Source organism: Ochotona curzoniae, unplaced genomic scaffold (assembly GCF_017591425.1).
Source record: "Ochotona curzoniae isolate NIBS_2020 unplaced genomic scaffold, NIBS_Ocur_1.0 contig_2321, whole genome shotgun sequence".
Classification (NCBI taxonomy): domain Eukaryota; kingdom Metazoa; phylum Chordata; class Mammalia; order Lagomorpha; family Ochotonidae; genus Ochotona; species Ochotona curzoniae.
In genome coordinates, this window is record NW_024465421.1 from 7378241 (window position 1) to 7396999 (window position 18759).

The 18759-nt window shown below is 54.8% G+C and overlaps 1 protein-coding gene across 1 annotated transcript in view; it reads right to left on the minus strand.

Moving 5' to 3' along the window:
• Positions 1 to 17667, minus strand: part of ZAN (zonadhesin) — a 35598-nt gene extending 17931 nt beyond the window's left edge. The window contains exons 1-20 of the mRNA XM_040973702.1: positions 17628 to 17667; positions 13165 to 13311; positions 12727 to 12998; positions 12482 to 12569; positions 10685 to 10837; positions 9320 to 9484; positions 9036 to 9127; positions 8757 to 8835; positions 8466 to 8612; positions 7043 to 7314; positions 6770 to 6882; positions 5077 to 6343; positions 4110 to 4340; positions 2037 to 2178; positions 1781 to 1897; positions 1391 to 1515; positions 1045 to 1190; positions 778 to 921; positions 508 to 630; positions 240 to 409 (exon numbers count right to left, since the gene is read on the minus strand). Coding sequence (XP_040829636.1) covers positions 240 to 409; positions 508 to 630; positions 778 to 921; positions 1045 to 1190; positions 1391 to 1515; positions 1781 to 1897; positions 2037 to 2178; positions 4110 to 4340; positions 5077 to 6343; positions 6770 to 6882; positions 7043 to 7314; positions 8466 to 8612; positions 8757 to 8835; positions 9036 to 9127; positions 9320 to 9484; positions 10685 to 10837; positions 12482 to 12569; positions 12727 to 12998; positions 13165 to 13311; positions 17628 to 17667 — 4033 coding nt within the window. The remainder of the gene's footprint in view (positions 1 to 239; positions 410 to 507; positions 631 to 777; positions 922 to 1044; positions 1191 to 1390; positions 1516 to 1780; positions 1898 to 2036; positions 2179 to 4109; positions 4341 to 5076; positions 6344 to 6769; positions 6883 to 7042; positions 7315 to 8465; positions 8613 to 8756; positions 8836 to 9035; positions 9128 to 9319; positions 9485 to 10684; positions 10838 to 12481; positions 12570 to 12726; positions 12999 to 13164; positions 13312 to 17627) is intronic.
• Between the last annotated feature and the right edge of the window lie 1092 nt (positions 17668 to 18759).

Below are 18759 nucleotides of genomic sequence, written 5' to 3' on the forward strand. Positions count from 1 at the left end.
AACCAGCTGAAAGCTCAGCTCTGCCTCTAGGAGAGACGGCCGCCCCCAGAAGCTGGAGTCCATGGGACACTGTTGTATAGATCCGTTTAGGACAGAGAAGCCGGGCCATAGCCGGGACTGTGGCCTTGCATGGTCCACTGGGGCTGCAGCAGGTATGTCCTGAACCAGGGCAAAAGCCCTTGCCCGGGTCTGGGGGAAGGGGTCCTGCCTCCCCTCCCCTGCCTCTGGGCTCAGCTTACGGCAGAACTGGGGCTTCCTCCAGGGCTTCACAGCATAGCCGGCATCCTGGCAGGTGGCGGTCAGAGTTGACAGGTGGGCACACAGCATCAGCTGCAGGCCCTGGAAGTTGCACAGGTCGAACACGCAGTTGCCAAAGAAGAACGGGGCCTTCAGGTGAAGCAGGCACATCCTGAGGACAGAGGCCATGGTTGGAGGGAAAGGGATGCCCCATTTATCTCCCACCCTGCCCCCCACGAGACCCCAGGCTGCCTTGCCCGGTCTTCATACTCAAACAATCCGCGGGAGTCGACAAGTTGGCCACAGAACTGCGGTCCTAACATCTTGGTCTCCAGGGCATTGTCACAGAACGGGGGCTTTGCCTGGTTCTTCTGACACCTGGAAGAGACCTGCCTAAGTCCCTTCCTGTCCAGGTCCCTGAGCCAGCAGCATAGGCAGGGGCCATCCCAAATGTAGCACAGAGGGACCCCCCCCCCCAATTCTCCCCAGAAGAAGCTTTAGGGTGGGAAACAGAACCAGGGGCCTGGTGGGGTGCCTCACTCCTTGTCCCCTTCCAGGGCTGTCTGCCAGCTGCTGCCCAGCTCCTCCTCACTGCGGGCTGCTTGCCCGTCTGGCTTCAGGTTGTCGTTGCTGTCACTGCCATCATAGTTTCCACACAAGCCGCACAGTTTCTGGAAGTAGGTGCTGCAGGGACCCAGGGAGGGAGCAGTGTTAAGCGGGAGGAAGCAGGCAAGAGATGGCAGCTGGAGACCAACGGGCTAGGCCCTCACTGGACCTGCCGCACACCCCTCCCGCTCTCACCCTCACCTGGACACGGTCACAAAGAGCTCGCGGTCGCCATCCCATCTGAGCCGCAAACCAAAAGCTGTCTGCAGCTCCACAAACCGTCCACTCGGACCCAGGAAGACACCACTGGAGGGCATGGCTGGGAGAGTGACCCGCTGGCCCCCCACCTGCAAAGTGAGGTGAAAGGGAAAAGAGATGCAGGGTTAGAGCCAAGGGTCAGAAGGACCCCGGGACTCCCACCACCCGCACGGTATCCTAACAGATCCTTCTACCTCCATGGCACAGAGGTCCCTGTCATTGTCTTATGTTTGTCTTGGGGTCAGAGACCCTTCTCCACTCCGTGGGGGTAGGCGGGGCCAGGACTCACCAGCGTGTGTCTGCCCTTAAGCAAGGTGATGGTGGTCTCTGGCAGGGTCACGTCAACCCTGCTCAGGCAGGACATGCCCTCCTGTCCACGTTCCTCATTCTTTGCTGTTACTCGGAAGAAGGCATCTGAGTGGGGACAGGAAAGGAGGAAACCCAGCATTTCTAAGCACCCCAGCCTGGCTCTGCTATATCCACTGGGAGGGGGGCTGCGTCTGCCCTTTCATAACAACTGCCTCCAAGGACAGGGAACTCAAGGAAACCCAGCTTCCAGAAAGATCTGGTGCTAATGGGGCCTCTCTCCAGCTGGGCGCTGCCCACCCCCACTGCCCCACCAACAGCTCAGACCCCAGCTCCTGTCCCTAGCCATGCTAAGCATCTCTAGCACTCCTACCTGTTGAGTTGTTGCAGGGTTGGGCCAAGATGTAAGTGCATGTACCCATGAAGCCGAAGGGCCTCCCATCAAAAGTGACATAGTGGGGGTCTCCATAGACAAAACAGGTGGCCGTACCTGTCCAGGGCAGGGAGAGGGAGGGGGACGTGGGAAGTTGCCTCCACTGGCCCACCAGGCTGGGCTGCACGTCCCCACGTCTCCTCTCCCCCCAACCTCCTCTGCTCCAGGAAGGGGCTGGCCTGTGGGAGGCTCTCACCATAGGGGTAGCATCCGTACTGGCCATCCTTCAGCTGACACTTGGTATGCGTCTTGCACTGAGAGACCTGGCATTCAACACGGCTGCCAGGCCAGCAGCGGCAATGCTCCGTGCAATTGGGGCTGAACCACTCTGCCCCAGGCTGAGAGTGAGGGATCAGGAGTCACAACCCTACAGATCCTAGGAGACTTCTGCCTGCTCCTCCTGTGCCCAGCTCTTTCCACCCACCCCAGGACGTTTGCACACGCTGCTCTTTCTTCCCTCCCCCCCGCTCCCCACTTTCTTAATCATTCCTGTGTAGCTGAGTCCAAGGGTGGCCCTCTCAGGTTGACGTCACAGGCTTCCTTGGCTTGGTCACCCTTGTGACTCTGCATGCCTTCCTTGCCTGGACTCACCACACTGACCTTACTGAGTCTTACTGATGGGTTACAGTTTGTAAATTCTGTAACTTGTGATTAAGGCAATAACTGAACCCACATGTAGGGCGGGGTGATGATTTCAGCACATGTATACAGTGTGACTTAACACTTTCCTCTCCTTGTCATTACTTATATTTTTAAATGATTTATTTGTTGGAGAGAGAAAGCTCTTCCATTCTCTGGTTTGCTCCTCAGCCCCAACAGGTCACAGCAGCACGCTCTCATTCAACAAACATTTGCTGATTGCAAGTCCAACAAGTCTGAATGGGATACCTTAAGGGCATGTCCTGGGCCTGGTGGCTCCCATGATGCTGAGGCCAGCAGGTGGGACGCACTAAACCAAGGCATGCCGGGTGCGTCAACAAATGCACAGTAAGTGCCTCTACCCGTCTCCAGGCCGGGAGAAAGCATCTTGATGCTTACAGCTTGGGTACTTTTTTTTACCTGGTCTGCTGCTGGTGTTAACCCCAACACTAACTTGGTAAGACCCAGGAAGACCACACATTGATTGGTTAAAGAAGGGCTGGGGGAGGAAGTGGCCTCCGGAAGAGACAATAAAAGCCCTGACTCCAGTGATAGGAGCCCCTGGAGCTAGGAAGTGGCACTGAGTGCTAATGAATGGTTTAACATACATGTAATTAATAGGTTGTCTGTGACATTTCTCCTAAGTTGGTATTAGTAACAATTAACACGTATTAAGTAATTTGTCTAGTGTGGGACTTAATTTCATCCTTACAACCATCTTATACAAGATGGGAAATCTTACTGTGTGTAGACACGGGAATAGACTTAAAGGGACACACACGCTTATTTGAGATCATCCCGCAGATGGGGGCTGGGTTCAAACTCAGGTTCTACCCTGCCTGGCCTGAGATGGGCACCTGCCACATATGGCTCCTGAGGTCTTGAAGCATAGCCAGCCTGAACTCTAGAGTGCACATAGGAATGCGAAGATGTCAGACAGGATGGGAAGCCATAACAATGACACTTCTCTAACCATTCTTTCTGGATGCCACACTGACCTGACTGAGACTGCACACAGCTGCCAGGATGTGCAGGGTCAGCATTTGCAAATGCAACTGTGGACTCAGAATGCTCAGTCTTCACTGAACCCACATGCAAAGTTTTCTTTCTCTTGAGGCTACTGAGTGGGTGAAGCTGCCACCTGCGATGCTGGCCTCCCACATCTGAGAGCCAGATCAGTCCTGGCTACCCTGATTTCTGATCCAGCTCCCTGCTAAGTTGCCTTGGAAGGCAGCAGCAGATGGTCCAAATACAGTGTCTGCCACGCATGTGGGAGAGCCGGATGGAGTTCTGGGCTGCCAAGCTTTAACTTGGTTCAACTTGGGTTGTTGCAGCCATTGAGGCATGGAACCAGAGGTGGAAGATCTTTTTCTCATTTAAAATAAGGGACTTAAGCATCAACAGAATGTAGTACCCAAGAGGGTGAGGGTGGGGGTCCTGGAACCCACAGGCTCTGAGGGATGTGCTGCTACTGCTGAACAGCAGGACAAGCTCCAGGAAAGACAACAGTCCTGGTGTCAGACAGACAGCTACGACCTCACCCGGTGAGATGATCTGCAGGGGTCGTTGTTGTTTACACAGCTTCTCTTTCATCACGTGTCTTTTTTTTTTTTTTTGGTGGCTGGCTTACCTTGTATTCATTGTTGTTGTACACACACTGGCAAGAAGAGGCATTGATGCAACTGTTGCGGCTAAACACGAGGCCGGGGTCGCAGACGCAGCCCGGCTGGCAGGGCGACTGGCAGCTGGGCTGGGGATGCTCGCAGGACGCAAGGCAGGCGCAGGACTCGTAGTGGGTATTGAGGGGGCAACTCACTGAGGAGAGAACATTGCCTCCATCAGGCCTCCCCCACTTCCTCAGCTTTCCTCAGAGAGGCCTCCTGACTCTTCTTTACCCCCAAACTCAAGTTCTGCTGTAAGAGGGGGGCCTCGAGGACTCTGCCCTGGGCAGAAGGAAGATCTGGTGCACACTACAGCAGGAGCGGGCCCTGAAGCTTGGTGGGAGCAGAGCCAGGCCTCAAGGCCTACATGCTGCCATGTCCGTGGAGTGTCCAGAATAGCTAAATCTGTCTAGAGAGATTAGCAGTCACCAGTGGCTGGGAGGAAGAGAAATCATGGAGTGACCGTGAGGCAATAGATCAATCCAGAATCAGAAAGTGAGGATGATCGCACCTCCTCGTGACTACATTTGAACTCAACCTGGCTTAGTACTGAATCAGAGCTCAAAAATAAACAAACAAACAAACAAATAAATAAATAAGGTGCCTGACAATACTCACCCACTCCTGCCCTGCTGTCCAACACCCCCACGACTGTTCCTATCACTGCTGGGAATGCAAGTTGGCTTCTAGAAGCTTTCTTTTGCCTGACTCTGCCTAGGAACTATCTCTCACACACAGCTCTTTTGACCAACACCCCGCCAATCTCTTACCTATGGTACGTGGGGTTTGTGGAGTTGTCACCAAGACAGTTGATTCAAGTGATGTGAAGGTGGAGCTGGCAGTCGTAGGGGGTGTGGGTTGCTCTGTGGGAACAGTAGTCTCTTCAGTGGGGACAGTGGGTGGTTCTGTGGTGAGAGTGGGTGGTTCTGTGGGGACAGTGGGCGGTTCTGTGGGGATCGTGGGCGGTTCTGTGGCGACAGTGGGTGGTTCTGTGGGGACAGTGGACAGTTCTGTGGCGACAGTGGGTTGTTCTGTGGGGACAGTGGACAGTTCTGTGGGGACAGTGGGTGGTTCTGTGAGGATCGTGGGTGGTTCTGTGGGGACAGTGGGCGGTTCTGTGGGGACAGTGGGTTGTTCTGTGGGGACCGTGGGCGGTTCTGTGGGGACAGTGGGTGGTTCTGTGGGGACCGTGGGCGGTTCTGTGGGGACAGTGGGTGGTTCTGTGGGGACCGTGGGCGGTTCTGTGGGGATCGTGGGCGGTTCTGTGGGGACAGTGGGTGGTTCTGTGGGGACAGTGGGCGGTTCTGTGGGGACCGTGGGTGGTTCTGTGGGGACCGTGGGCGGTTCTGTGGGGACAGTAGGTGGTTCTGTGGGGACCGTGGGCGGTTCTGTGAGGACAGTGGGTTGTTCTGTGGGGACAGTGGACGGTTCTGTGGGAACAGTGGGCGGTTCTGTGGGGACTGTGGGTGGTTCTGTGGCGACAGTGGGTGGTTCTGTGGGGACCGTGGGTGGTTCTGTGGCGACAGTGGGTGGTTCTGTGGGGACAGTGGGCGGTTCTGTGGCGACAGTGGGTTGTTCTGTGGGGACCGTGGGCGGTTCTGTGGGGACCGTGGGCGGTTCTGTGGGGACAGTAGGCGGTTCTGTGTGGACCGTGGGCGGTTCTGTGGGGACAGTGGGCGGTTCTGTGGGGACTGTGGGCGGTTCTGTGGGGACAGTGGGCGGTTCTGTGGGGACCGTGGGCGGTTCTGTGGCAACAGTGGGTGGTTCTGTGGGGACAGTGGGCGGTTCTGTGGGGACAGTGGGCGGTTCTGTGGGGACAGTGGGTTGTTCTGTGGCGACAGTGGGTTGTTCTGTGGGGACAGTGGGCGGTTCTGTGGGGACAGTGGGCGGTTCTGTGGGGACAGTGGGTTGTTCTGTGGGGACAGTGGGTTGTTCTGTGGGGACCGTGGGTGGTTCTGTGGGGACCGTGGGTGGTTCTGTGGGGACAGTGGGCGGTTCTGTGGGGACCGTGGGTGGTTCTGTGGGGACAGTGGGTGGTTCTGTGGGGACCGTGGACAGTTCTGTGGGGACAGTGGGCAGTTCTGTGGGGACCGTGTGTGGTTCTGTGGGGACCGTGGGCGGTTCTGTGGGGGTGGTAGGTTGTTCTGTGCGGACAGTGAGACGTTCTGTAGGAACCGTAGGTGGTTCTGTGGGTTTGGTGACCCTTTCAAGAGGCACAACGTGGACAAATGAAGGATAGGCGGGAGTCACTGCTGGTCCAGGTGCTACGAAGAAAAGAGAAAATGATCACTCACATCTGACGGGCGCAGGTAGACTCAGGGAGGAAGTGATTCACTCCTTCCACAGCCAAATCCTAATCTTCACTTAACCCTCAACAGACACTGCTCCTAATAAATGGTGGAGGGGCTGGCACTGCGGCACAATGGGTAAAGGTACTAGCTACAGTGCCACCACCCTGTATAGGCACTAGTTCTAGTCTCAGCTGCTCCACTTCGCTTCCAGCCTCCAGCTTATGGCCTGGGAAAGCAGTGGAGGATGGTTCAAATCCTTGGGACCCCAGAGAAACTCCTGAGGTGTTGCCTCAGACCTCAGGGGAGAGCCAGGGCAGATTGCCCCTAGGTGGGACCACCTTCCTGAGATCTCAGGCTCCATCTTACCTCGGCAGGTCCCGTGGTTGATCCAGATGGAACTCATAGCCACGACAAAGGCTGTGTTAGTTCCCCTGATGGCCTCAAAAACCAGCTGAAGGCAAATAGAAACAAAAATGGGCCCTTAAAACTGCAAGCACCACAGGGCCATTTCTTGTCCTCTGCTGCCCTGGGACGCCAAGTTCATGTCTTGTCAACCTCCATCGCGCTTGCTGGGGCCTCAGACTGGGCAGCCCCCTGTTTGCCCCTCTCACCTGCATGGGCTGCTGATGTCCCGAAGGGATGGTGACAGAGGCGTTGTGCCAGTCAGGGCTCTGTGACCCCACGCGGTTCCAGAGAGAAACTGGAGTGCTGCCTGCAGGACTCCCTAACAGGAGCTGGAGAGCAGTGCCCTCGCCCAGGCCGTACATGTGGTAATTGAACTCCACACAGACGTCACCCGGTGCACAGAAGGGCCGGCTCACCAGCTGCACAGACTGCCCAGGCCGGGAGGAGGAGTCAGCCTCCATGTAGATGTAGTGGTGCCCTGGGCAGAACATGGCAGGAGGAGGGAGGTGGGGAGAGTGGCCAGGTGAAGGACTTGCCAGAGCAAGCATCAACATGTCCCACATTATGGCATACCATTGTTGCTGCTCACATCTACCCCAAGGAGGGGATCTGGGGCTGATGTTGAGGAGCAGAGGGTTAAGCTGTGGCCTGGGTGCTGGCATCCCATATGAGAGCAGGTTCGAGTCCCGGCTGCTCCACTTCTGATCTAGCTCCCTGCTAATATGTCTAGGAAGGCAGTAGAAGATGACCCAAGTGCTTAGGTTCCCTGCCACCCATAGGGGAGACCTGGATTGGAGTTCCAGGCTCCTAGCTTTAGCCTGGCCCAGCCTGACTACTGCAGTCATCTGGGAATGAATTAGCAAATAATAAAAGATCTCTTCCTCTTTCTGTTTTTCCTTCCCTCCCTATCTCTCTGTAAAATGCCTTTCACATAAATAAAATTAATCTTTAAAAAAAAGGTATGTTGGGAAAGAAAGAAAAAACATAGCTGAGGTCATGGATGTTTGAAGTCTTGGGCTCAAACAAGGTGTCTGGATTTTTCTGGGGCCTTCTGTGATCCCACAGCCACAAGAATATCCAACTGGGCCCAGTTGGCAACCTAGTAGCTAAAGTCCCCAACACGCTGGCATCGCATATGACACTGGTTCTAATCCTGGCAGCCTTGCTTCCCATCCAGTTCCCTGCTTGTGGCCTGGGAAAGCAGTTGAGGACGGCCCAAAGCCTTGGGACCCTGCACACGTGTGGGAGACCAGAAGAAGTTCCTGGCTCCTAGCTTTGGATCGGCTCAACTCCAGCCATTGTGGTTACTTGGGGAGTAAATCAACAGACAGATCTTCTCTCTGTCTCTCCTCCTCCTCTCTCTCTCTATATATATATATATTTGACTTTGCAATAAAAATAAATAAATCCTTATTAAAAAAAAAAAAAAGAAAGAAAGAATCTTCAACTGATCCTACTCTGTTACTTCCATAGCTCTGGCCCCATGGTGACTTCCCAGCAAAAACCCGCTGGCGAATGGCCACCCTGCCCAACCGTTCGCTGCAGCCACACCTGCTCAGTCCCCCAGCCAGGAGCCTACTCCGCACTCTGGCTTGACCACCCCTCACCCCCAGCCTTCTCCTGGCTTACCTATGTAAGGAGAGTCTCTCATGAAGTTTTTGTCTTGGATGAGCAGATCTTTGCTTGCCCAGGTCCAGTGCCCACTGTCCTCGGATGATTGCAGCCAGTCGCAGAAGGGGTGGGCCTCATCCTCGAAGTTACACTGGGGAAAGCTCTCTAGCACACGCGGGGAGGGTGGGGGACAATGCTGAAGAAACTCTCTCCCTGGCGCCACACTGTCCCTTGCTCCGCCTTCCCACCCGCCACCCCCAAACTGGTCCACAGGGTTGGGTGGGGGGAATCTCCCAGCCCTGCTCTCACCCCCACAGGGAGCAATGCTGACAGCATCCACCGCCACAGCTGGCTCAGGGACATCTCCAAACAGGCCCACCATGGTGAACTTAAGAGCAAGAGGGTGGCCCAGAGGGCGGCAAGGAGGGAGGGAGCTGAGCAGACAGCCCCCAACCCCCAACAACTCCCCACAGCCCAACTTTATTCTGATCTGGGACCCAGCCTCCAACCCCCCCCCACGACCCCACTCCCTGGCTTCAGGTACCCAGGCCTTCAGTCTGTGTCCCCCACCACTCCCCAGGCTTGTACCTGTATCTGTCCAGGGCCTGTATAATTGACAGACACGAACTGCCAGCTGGGGTCAGGTTGGCCTGTGAACAGAGTGTGTTTCCGGATGCGTCCTGCGAAGGGAGAGGAATGAAACAGACAAGACCCAAAATGCAAGCCTGCATCCCTCTCTCACAGGCCTCCTCACCCTCCTCTCTACACCATGGCATAATCTTGCACCTGTCTCAGGTTTTCCTGGCCTCTGAGGGCTCCACAGCTACCCGACCCTGGGACCCTGTCACAGCTTGGAAGTCCCCCTGTCTCACCCATGACTGAGGCCTGGACGACGAGCCCGACGCCTGGCGACTGGCCCCAGAGGACGTAGTGAAAGGATAGGGTGAGGCAGCCAGCCGACTGGCTCGGGGGACTCAGGAGGACGGAGTTCTGCCCCGGCTTTGCATTCTTGGGGTCCAGCAGCATATAGAAGCCATCTGTGAATGACAAGACAGGTAAGGTGGGCTGGCTGCGATGAGGGCAATTCTGGCAGAAAGGCCAGGGGGATCCCAGAAAGGGTGGGGAACGCGGCAGCCCCGGGGCCGACAGAGCCGTCCAATCAGGCAGCTCTGAGCTGGGTCCACTTCCAGGTCGCTGGACGAGGTCCAGCCCTTCAGGAAGCGCCTGGGTCTGCAAAGGGCTACGGTGCCGCTGTCATAGGAGGAGCAGATGCCAGAGAAAGGTCCCTTAGAGTCACCGCCTCTCCCTTTTCTCGGTCCTCCTCTCTTCCCTCAGATACATCCGCTCACCCACTGGGGTGTCAGAAGGTCGGCCCCACACTGAGAAGCACACGGCTTCCAAACTTTCCCGCCACCAACGCAGCCAGCCAATCAGCTTAAACCCGGCTCAGTGACGCAACTGGTAACCAAGGGCAAAGAGGAAAGCTGGAACTCTGATTGGTAGGGAGTACGCATGCACGTTCCAGGACCTCGCACTGACACCAGGGTCAGCGTGTCGGGGTCAAGGGTGGGAAGGCTGAGAAGCGGCAGAAGAGAGCTGTAGGGGGCAAGGACCCGAGTGGGCAAGAACAGAGAGAAAGGGTCTGGGAAGGAAAGGAATGGGAAAAACCGGGGGTCCAAGAAGTCAGGAGAGAGAAGGTGCGGAAAGTCAGAACTTTCTAGAAGGCACCCTGGCGCTTGCATGGGACTGGGGTGGACATTTGTGGAGCTAAGTGAGAGGAGGAAGAAAATGTGGAGATAATGCCTAGCAGCATAGCTCTGTAACTTATGTCTTGGCTTGAGGAACTGTCGCCTTCTCCTGCCCTACACTGCTTGCCTGCTTTGTGTACTGAGTTTGTGGGGCTGGCATGGTGGCACAGCCAGCTAATCCTTGACCCTGTGGCGCTGGCATCCCTACGGGCACCAGTTCATGTCCCGGCTTTTCCACTTCCAATCCAGCTCCCTGCTTATGGCCTGTATACTGAGTTCTCTCAAGTGCCTAGGAAGGCCATTCCTGGCCCTGTGAATGAGGGAGGAAGGAGCATGTCAGTGGATATGGTTTCTAGGTGTGCTACCTGCAGTGGGGCGTGAGGCTGCAGGGCTTGTCTCCCTCCCCCCAGAGCACCCCAAAGCAACCACTGTAGGGTGTGCAGAGGGGCTCAGGCAGCGAGAGGAGGGGGGAGGGTGGCTGGTACTCACTGCCTGGGCTGGAGTAGTCGTCCTGAGGCCCCACACCTGGCACCCCCGAGTTCCCTGTCTTCTGGGTCCATTTGGCCCCAGAGATCGAAGGCACCCAGCTCCAGCCACAGAGATCATTGAGTGTGTCGAAGTTGCACATTTGCATCATGCAGACTGAAAGGAAGAACACACGAGAGGAAGGAGATGGCTCGTGATAGCACACCGTTGTCTGGGGCTGGAATTCGGTGCTCCAGTCTGGGTTGCTATTGTGAGCCATGCCAGGGGGCTGAGGCGGGGCGCACTTTGAGCCAGACGTGGCCTCACTGCTTTGCAAGTACGCGGTTAGGACAGGTGGCGAAATCCACCTGGGCCTCACTTTCTTCATCACACAGTGTCTGTCCTCCCCCTCATGGAATTGTAAGTTAGGGCATGTGAATGCACAGAGCATCTGACCCAGCCCCTTGGTTGAGTGTTTTGTTTTTTTCACCGGCTTCTGGACTTTTCTTTCCCTTGACTGTGCTCCCTGGAACTTCTAACATCAGCTCATTCTGGGTTGTCAGGGTAATGGACAGGGAAACAGATGCAGGATCTCACGGTTCATCTAGAACCGCCGGCTTCCTGCGATGTGGGGTTTTCAGTGTTAAAGTCAGGCCAGTCACCCATTTACATGTATGAGAGCTGAATGAGATGTGGGACAGACTGGACCAGTCTGCTGTGCAAGCACAGGAACCAGGGATGAGCCTGGTGGGGGTTATTGTGGGTCATTCTGACTAGGCTGCAGCTCCCGCTAGTGTACGTGAAGGTCAAGTGTGTGGTGGGCAGGACCGACTGGGCTGCAACACTTATTGCTTTATGTAAAAGAGGGCTGGAGACAGAACTGACCCAGCAATTGCAACCACCTGCATGTGCATAAGCCAATTGGGATGACGGACTGTGCCGGCCCTGTATTGGTGAGCATACACAAGAACCAGGTCTGGGATCATCTCAGACGAAGTTTTTATGGAGATCCCCCCAACTGAATTGCTAGACTCAGAACCCCAACCACGGAGAGAATTAAAGGTTCCATGGTCTGACTGTGGAGTGCATGTGTCAGAGCTGGGCCTCCTTATGGCTTAGACAGAGCAGTGGACAGCATATCCACATGGAATGCGCATGGAGGATATGGCAGTACATTGGAGTCTACAGAGGACACCTAGTACCACGACAGAGGATGGAGGATAAAACAAATCAATCAACTACCCCAGGCAAGTGTTGGCAGTGAATAACTGGGCAAACGGAGACTCTAAGGTAGACTGTGTCAATCAGTGGATTCTGGAGATTTCATCGTGCTTGGAGTGGTAAGATTGGCAGTAATTCGAAACTGCTGAATTATCGAAACCTCTTGAGTAGGACCCTCAGAACATGCCCCAAACTGGGGACCCGGGGTGTTGGGTGGCTGGACCCAGGGAGCAGAGGTGTTTGGGAGGCTGGGTCTGACCTTTCCCTTTATCTCTCCCCTTTCCCCAGATACAGGAAGGAAAAAGAAGAGAATGTGGAAATGGTAATCTCACCCACCTTTCTGTAGCCCTTGACCCTAATTACCCTAATCAACTATGTAAAAATCATCACAAATAATAATCTTTTAAAAATCAGGCCAGCCAAATGGTCCGTTTTGGAGGTGATGTTACTCTGACTTCAGGTTCAAAGCTGGCCCACCAGGAAGGTCAGAGATAGGGCATACCAAGGCAGCAGAAAGCTCCTAGCCATACAGCTCAGAGACGCAGGTGTCCTGGACCCCGAGGGAGCCTGGCCCCCTGACAGAAAGGACAGCGAACTCACTGTGATTACAGGTGCCCCGCTTGATGGAGAGGGCGTCCAGAGCGATGTCTAGGTAAGTGGTGCTGCCCCGGGTGGCCTCGAACATGAGCTGTGGGGCAGAGGTCAAGGGGCTGAGCTCCGTGAGCCCCTGGGCAGGGACCTCCTTGTCCTTCTTGAACTCCAGCGTCTCAGACCCCATACCTGCTTCTACAGGACTGCCCCCTCCCAACTGGGCCTCCCACTGGGGTGCCTGGGCTGGGCCTCACCCGGCTGGGCAGGGCGAGCTCTGCTGGCATGGTGACGGTGGTGGGCATCCAGGAGGGGCTCTCTGTGTTGTCGTGCTTCCAGAGCACACTGGGGCGCTTGCCCTGCGTGCCGCTGAGCAGCAGCAACCGCAGCTGCGCCCCCCACGACAGCCCGAACATGTGATAGGCGAAGTGCACACAGAGCGGCCCTTGCTCCCATAGGTCTGGGCTGCGCAGGCGGGCCACCCCGCCTTGGCGGAAGTTGTTGGAGTTCATGTGCAGGTAGTAGCCGTCTGTGGAGGCAGGGTTGGGTCAGATGAGCTGGCCTACCTACCCTCTTCCCTCAGAACCCAGGTAGCCGCCTCCCAGCTCGCTTCACACAGGGGAATGAACGCACGCCCAATGCCCAGGCCAAATGTCCCCCACCGGGATCCCTGAGGCATCCTGCAGGCCCTTCACCTCCGTTAGGGTACCCTCCGGAGGGCCCAATGATGCCAGCTGGGGAGGGCCCACTGGCCCGAGTCCAGTCCCCGTCATCTGCAGATACTTGGGACCAGTCGCAGAGAGGCCTGGAGTCATCCTCAAAGTCACACTGAGTGAGAACAGCTGGGAGGGAATGGCCACTGTGAGAGCGGAGGGTGCAGGGCACAGGGGGTAGGGAGCAGGGCACAGGGGGTAGGGGGCAGGGTGCAGGGCACAGGGGGTAGGGCACAGGGCACACTGGGGTATGGGGTCAGCAGAGCGCTAAGCTGGGAGAAGGCTGCCACTAAGATTAGGGGTCCAGATCTGGGAGTGGGACCTTCAGGAGGAACTGAAGGCTAGGCGGGAGACACAGTTGTGGAGCAGGGGTGGGGAGCCAACAAGCTGGGTCTGCCAAGTGCATATGTTGTTTGTTCAGGCTTCTGCATTGCTCTCTCCCCACTGCCTCGCTCAGGGGCTGTGTTTCATGCCTTTGATCCTTGTCTGCCTTTGCCCCCTGCCCTGGGGTAACCACGCCTGGAGCTGAGAGGGAGGGGCCCAGCAGTGCTGGTTCCAACTCACGGTTGTTCTTTGAACCTTGAGAGATCACCTTCCATTCCAGCGACTCCTGCCTCTTTGGGCTTGGTTTGGAGGGGAGAAAAAAAAAGGCAGCCCTTGGCCCCAGCCAGCATGAGGAGTCTCGGGGACCGAATCCCGCTGCTCCTGAGTGCTCCCTGAGGAGGCGCTCCGCACTTGGGATGCAGCCTCCTGGCCTACAGCCGCTGTCTGGCTGTTCGAAGCAACCCCTCCCTTCCCCACAGCACCCCTGGCCCCCATGAGGTGGCTCCCAGTGGCTGGGAATTCTCACTCGGTGCCCACGTCTCCCCCTCAGGTCTGCTTCCTTTGGCTAGTGATCTTTTTCGTCGTAGTCCAAGTCTTACCCAGGGAGTATAGATAGCGTGGGGTCCCAGGTTGCCAAGTGAACCTCTAAATGACTAACACCAAGAGGACCCCTCAGCCTGTCCGCCTCATCTCGGCAGCCACACCTCTGGGACCGTGGGCCAAAGGGCACCATCTGTTGTTCTCTAGGATCCTGTTCAACTTGCTCACATTCCGCTAGGACAGTGTCAGGACCCCGGCCAGCCATCCTCTGTCCTGCCCACAGTCTCTCTGGGCAGCCAGATTTTTATATCCACTGTTTCAAGGATTCTTTATCTTTCTCTCACAGCTTTAGCTCTGCCTCCCCGGCTCGGCACCTCTTCTGTTTGTGTTTATATATAGCTCTGTCCCACTTCCAGAACCCCATCTTTAACTTCAGGCTCTAGGTGGCCAGTGTGCCACTTTGGCACAGTAGAGCCCCGCTCGGAAGCCTGCGTCCCATCCTGGAGCGCCTCAGTTCCCGTCCTGCCTTAGTGTCCACTGCCTGCTGACATGCGCTCAGAGGCGGCAGGCGAGGGCTCAGTACTTGGGCCACAAACACCGCATGGGAGACCCAAATGGAGTTCCAGGCTCCAGGCTTCAGCCTGGCCCAGCTCTGCCTATTGCGGGTGTTTGGGAAATGAACTGCAAATGGAAAAATCTATCTTTGTCTCTTGTCATATATCTGTCTCTCAAGCTTTCAAATAAATATGAATAAAACTTAAACAAACAAAAAAACTCTCCAGAAGCCAGTGTGGTGGCATAGCTGGTATCAGTATTGACATCTCACCAAGATGACATCTCAGAGTCCCACCTGCTCAATCCAGCTGCCTGTTAATGCGCCTGGGAAAGGAGTGGAAGATAGCCTAAGTACTTGGGTCCTTACACCCATGTGGGAGACCAGAAAAAAGCTCCTGGCTTCAGATTGGCCTTTGTAGCCACCTGGGAAGTGAACCAGTGGCTGGAAGCTCTATGTGTCTCTCCTCCTCTCTGTAAAGCTGCCTTTCAAAAAACTAAATACATTTTTAAAACAGAAAAAATGAACAAACACTGCAGGCTCTGGGGCTTTGTGATTCAACCCTGTTTGTTGCTGTTATTTAGCCACCCTTCCTTGTCCTCAGCTCCCCCGTCCCTCCCCTTGTAGTATCCTTGGAAGCTGCTCCTCAGCCGGCGGCTCCTAGCTTACCACTGCCCCCAGAGACCTCAAAGACCCCAAAATGAGCCCAGCTTACCCTTCCGAGGCAGACAGGTGGCCCGGGCCCTGGGCAGCCCCCAGGAGCAGCACCAGCGCCCAGACGGGAGGAGCCATGAGGAACCTGGAGGCAGCTCACGGGGGTGGGGAAGGGCACAGCACGGAGTCTCTGTGCTTCTATATACCCCTGATGCCCCTCGCCTGGCGTCCTTCGGAAGCTGCCATGGGAAACACTGGGAACCGACCACCGGGAGGGCTGGCGTGTGCAGACTCCAAAGGAAGAGCTGGAATGTGGAATCAAGGGGAAGACTAAGGAGCTGGAAAGAAGGAAGTATGTTTGAAAAGGTATGTACTCGCCAAAGGGTCCCAGAGTGGAGACTCTCGGGCGTCTAGATGGAAGGGGACCTCAGGGGAGGCACACAGAGCCCCACAGGAGGCATGCTGGGAAATTTCAGAGGATGGGGACGAAGTGGAGATCCGCAAGCCTTTCAGACAGCAGCCAGCGGGTCGCACGTCAGGGATCAGGGTCCATTTGGCATTGCGGCCTTTCGGTGGCAACCACGCATTCTAAGGGGGCGTGACATTGTCTGCGGAATTCCAAGGGAAAGTCACTGGAAGCCTAGAATTCTATAACTGGCCACAGCTGCTGAGGGGCTGGGGTGTGAAGTATGGGGAAGGTCTGAAAACGCTCCCAATGGGTCAAGAGCTGAGAAGCTCCCAATGGGTCAAGAGCTGAGAAGCTGAGGGAGAAGCAGCCAACAGACGCTGGAAACAGTTGGCTTTCCCAGCCCCTGAGGAGTGCTGACCAAAGCTGCCCTGTGAGCCAGCCACCCACTTCCCCAGCTCTCTGCTGATATGCCTGGGAAGGCAACAGAGGACAGCCCAAGTGCCGAACCCCTGTCGTTCATGTGGGAGGTTCCTGGCTCATGGCTTTAGCCTGGCCCAGCCCAAGCCATTGTGGCCAAGTGGGGAGTGAATCGATGAATGGGAAATAATCTCTCCCTCCCTCATCTACTCCTTCTCTCTGTGTCATTCTTTCAAATAAATAACGATTTTTTTTTTTAAAGATTCACTTATTCTTATTGGAAAGGCAGATTTACAGAGAGGGAGGGACAGAAAAATCTTGTATCCACTGGCTCACTCCACAAGTGGCTGCAACAGCCACAGCTGAGCTGATCCGAAGCCAGGAGCCAGGATCTTCTTCTAGGTGTCCCAGGAGTCTCAAGGCTTAGGGCCATCCTCTACTACTTTCCCAAATCATAAGCAGGGAGTTGGAAGGGAAGTGGAACAGACACGATATGAACTGGTACCCATATAGGATCCTGACGCATGCAAGGAGAGGACTACTGTGCTGGCCCAGAAAGGCAGACTTTACAGAGAGGGAGAAAAGAAAGATCTTCCATCTGCTGGTTAGCTCCCCAAATGGCTGCAATGGCCAGAGCTGAGTTGATCCAAAGTCAGAAGCTTTGGGATGTCTTCTACTGCTTTCCCAGACCACAAGTAGGGAGATGGATGCAAAGTGGAACAGATGGGATATGAACTGGTGCCCAGATGGGATCCCATATTGCAAGTAGCAGTATAACCAACTGTGCCATGACACTGGACCCAAAGTCCCTATCTTTGACCCAACATTTTCTTTCTAGGAATCTTCCTGCAGAAATCCATGTATATTTGCAAAAAAATGCATACAGATACTTTAAAGATTTTTATTTTATTTTTATTACAAAGTCAGATATACAGAGAGGAGGAGAGATAGAAAGATCTTCCATCCGATGATTCACTCCCCAAGTGAGCGCAACGGCCGGTGCTGTGCCGATCCAAAGCCAGGATCCAGGAACTTCTTCTGGGTATCCCACATGGGTGCAGAGTCCCAAGACTTTGGGCCGTCCTTGACTGTTTTCCCAGGCCACAAGCAGGGAGCTGAATGGGAAGTGGAGCTGCCGGGATTAGAACCGGCATGTAGGATTCTGGCACGTTCAAAGCGAGGATTTTAGCTGCTAGGCCATGCCGCTGGGCCCTTAAAGATTCATTTTTATACAAAAGGCAGATTGGCAGAGAGGAGATAGTACAGAGAGGGGGAGAGAGATCTTCCATCTGCTAGTTCACTCTCCAAATGGCCACGACAGCTGGACTGAGTTGATCAGCTCACCTGTTGTGGCCTCTTGGGGAGCGAATCAGCGGACAGAAGATTTTCCTTTCTGTCTCTCCTCCTCTCTGTATATCTGACTTCCCAATAAAAATAAATAAATCTTTTTTTTTAAAAAAAGAGTGGCATGCCTCAAAAAATTAAAAATAGAGTCAGCATATGATCCAGGAGGTGCAAGAAAGAAGCGCAGCGAGTAGGGAGACATACCCATGATGGCCAACAGGTGGCAGCGCCCCAGGATGAGCATGGGCGGTGTCAGCTATCCGTGCAAGGGGCTGTTAACTCCACCTTCACCAGGAAAGTACTCCTGGGGTTGTTCTAACAGGGAGAACATTACGCCAAAACAAAACAAGACAGTTGGGCCCAGTGCGGTATCCTAGTAGCTAAAGTCCTAGCCTTACACGTGCTGGGATCCCATATGTACGCCAATTCTAATCCCGGTGGCCCCATTTCCCATCCAGTAGAGGATGGCCCAAAGTCTTGGGATCCTGCACCTGCGTGGGAGACCCAGAAGAAGTTCCTGGCTTTGGATCAGCACAGTTCCAGCCGTTGCGGTCACTTGGGGAGTGAATCATCAAACGGAAGATCTTCCTTCCTGTCTCTCCCCTCTCTGTATATCTGACTTTCCAATAAAAATAAATAAATACTAAAAAAAAAAAAAAAAAAAAGGCAATCACAACGAACCCATACTGTAGGAGGCCACTTCTTCAAAATCCAGGAGCACCCAATGCGGAGAGACAGAAAGAAGACTGGCAGTTCTTGGTGGGAGGAGTGAGCGTGGAGACTTTAGCAGGGCTTCAGTTTGGGGGAAGAGAAAATTCTAGATATGGTGGTGATATTCACAGAACCACAGAGTTGATACACTTAATGCCATTGTACTGCATGCTCCAAAATAATTCAGACAGGGCAGGCTTTTTCTTTAAAGGACGTATTTAGTTTTCTTTATTATCATTATTATTTTATTGGAAAATCAGCTATACAGAGAGGAGGAGAGACAGAGAGGAAGATCTTGCATCCACTGGCTCACTCCCCAAGTGGCTGTAATGGCCAGAGCTGAGCTGATCCAAAGCCAGGAGCCAGGAGCTTCTTCCAGGTCTCCCACATGGGTGCAGGGTCCTATCCTCTACTGCATTCCCAGGCCACAGGCAGGGAGCTGGATGGGAAGTGGGGCTGCCAGAATACAAACCGGCGTCCATATGGGATCCTGGCATGTGCAAAGCGAGGACTTTAGCCACTAGACTACCAAGCCGGGCCCTTATTTTTCCTTTAAAGTCAGATTTAGAAAGCGAGAAGGAGAGAAAGCATCCATCTGCTGGTTCACTCCCATATGGTTACAATG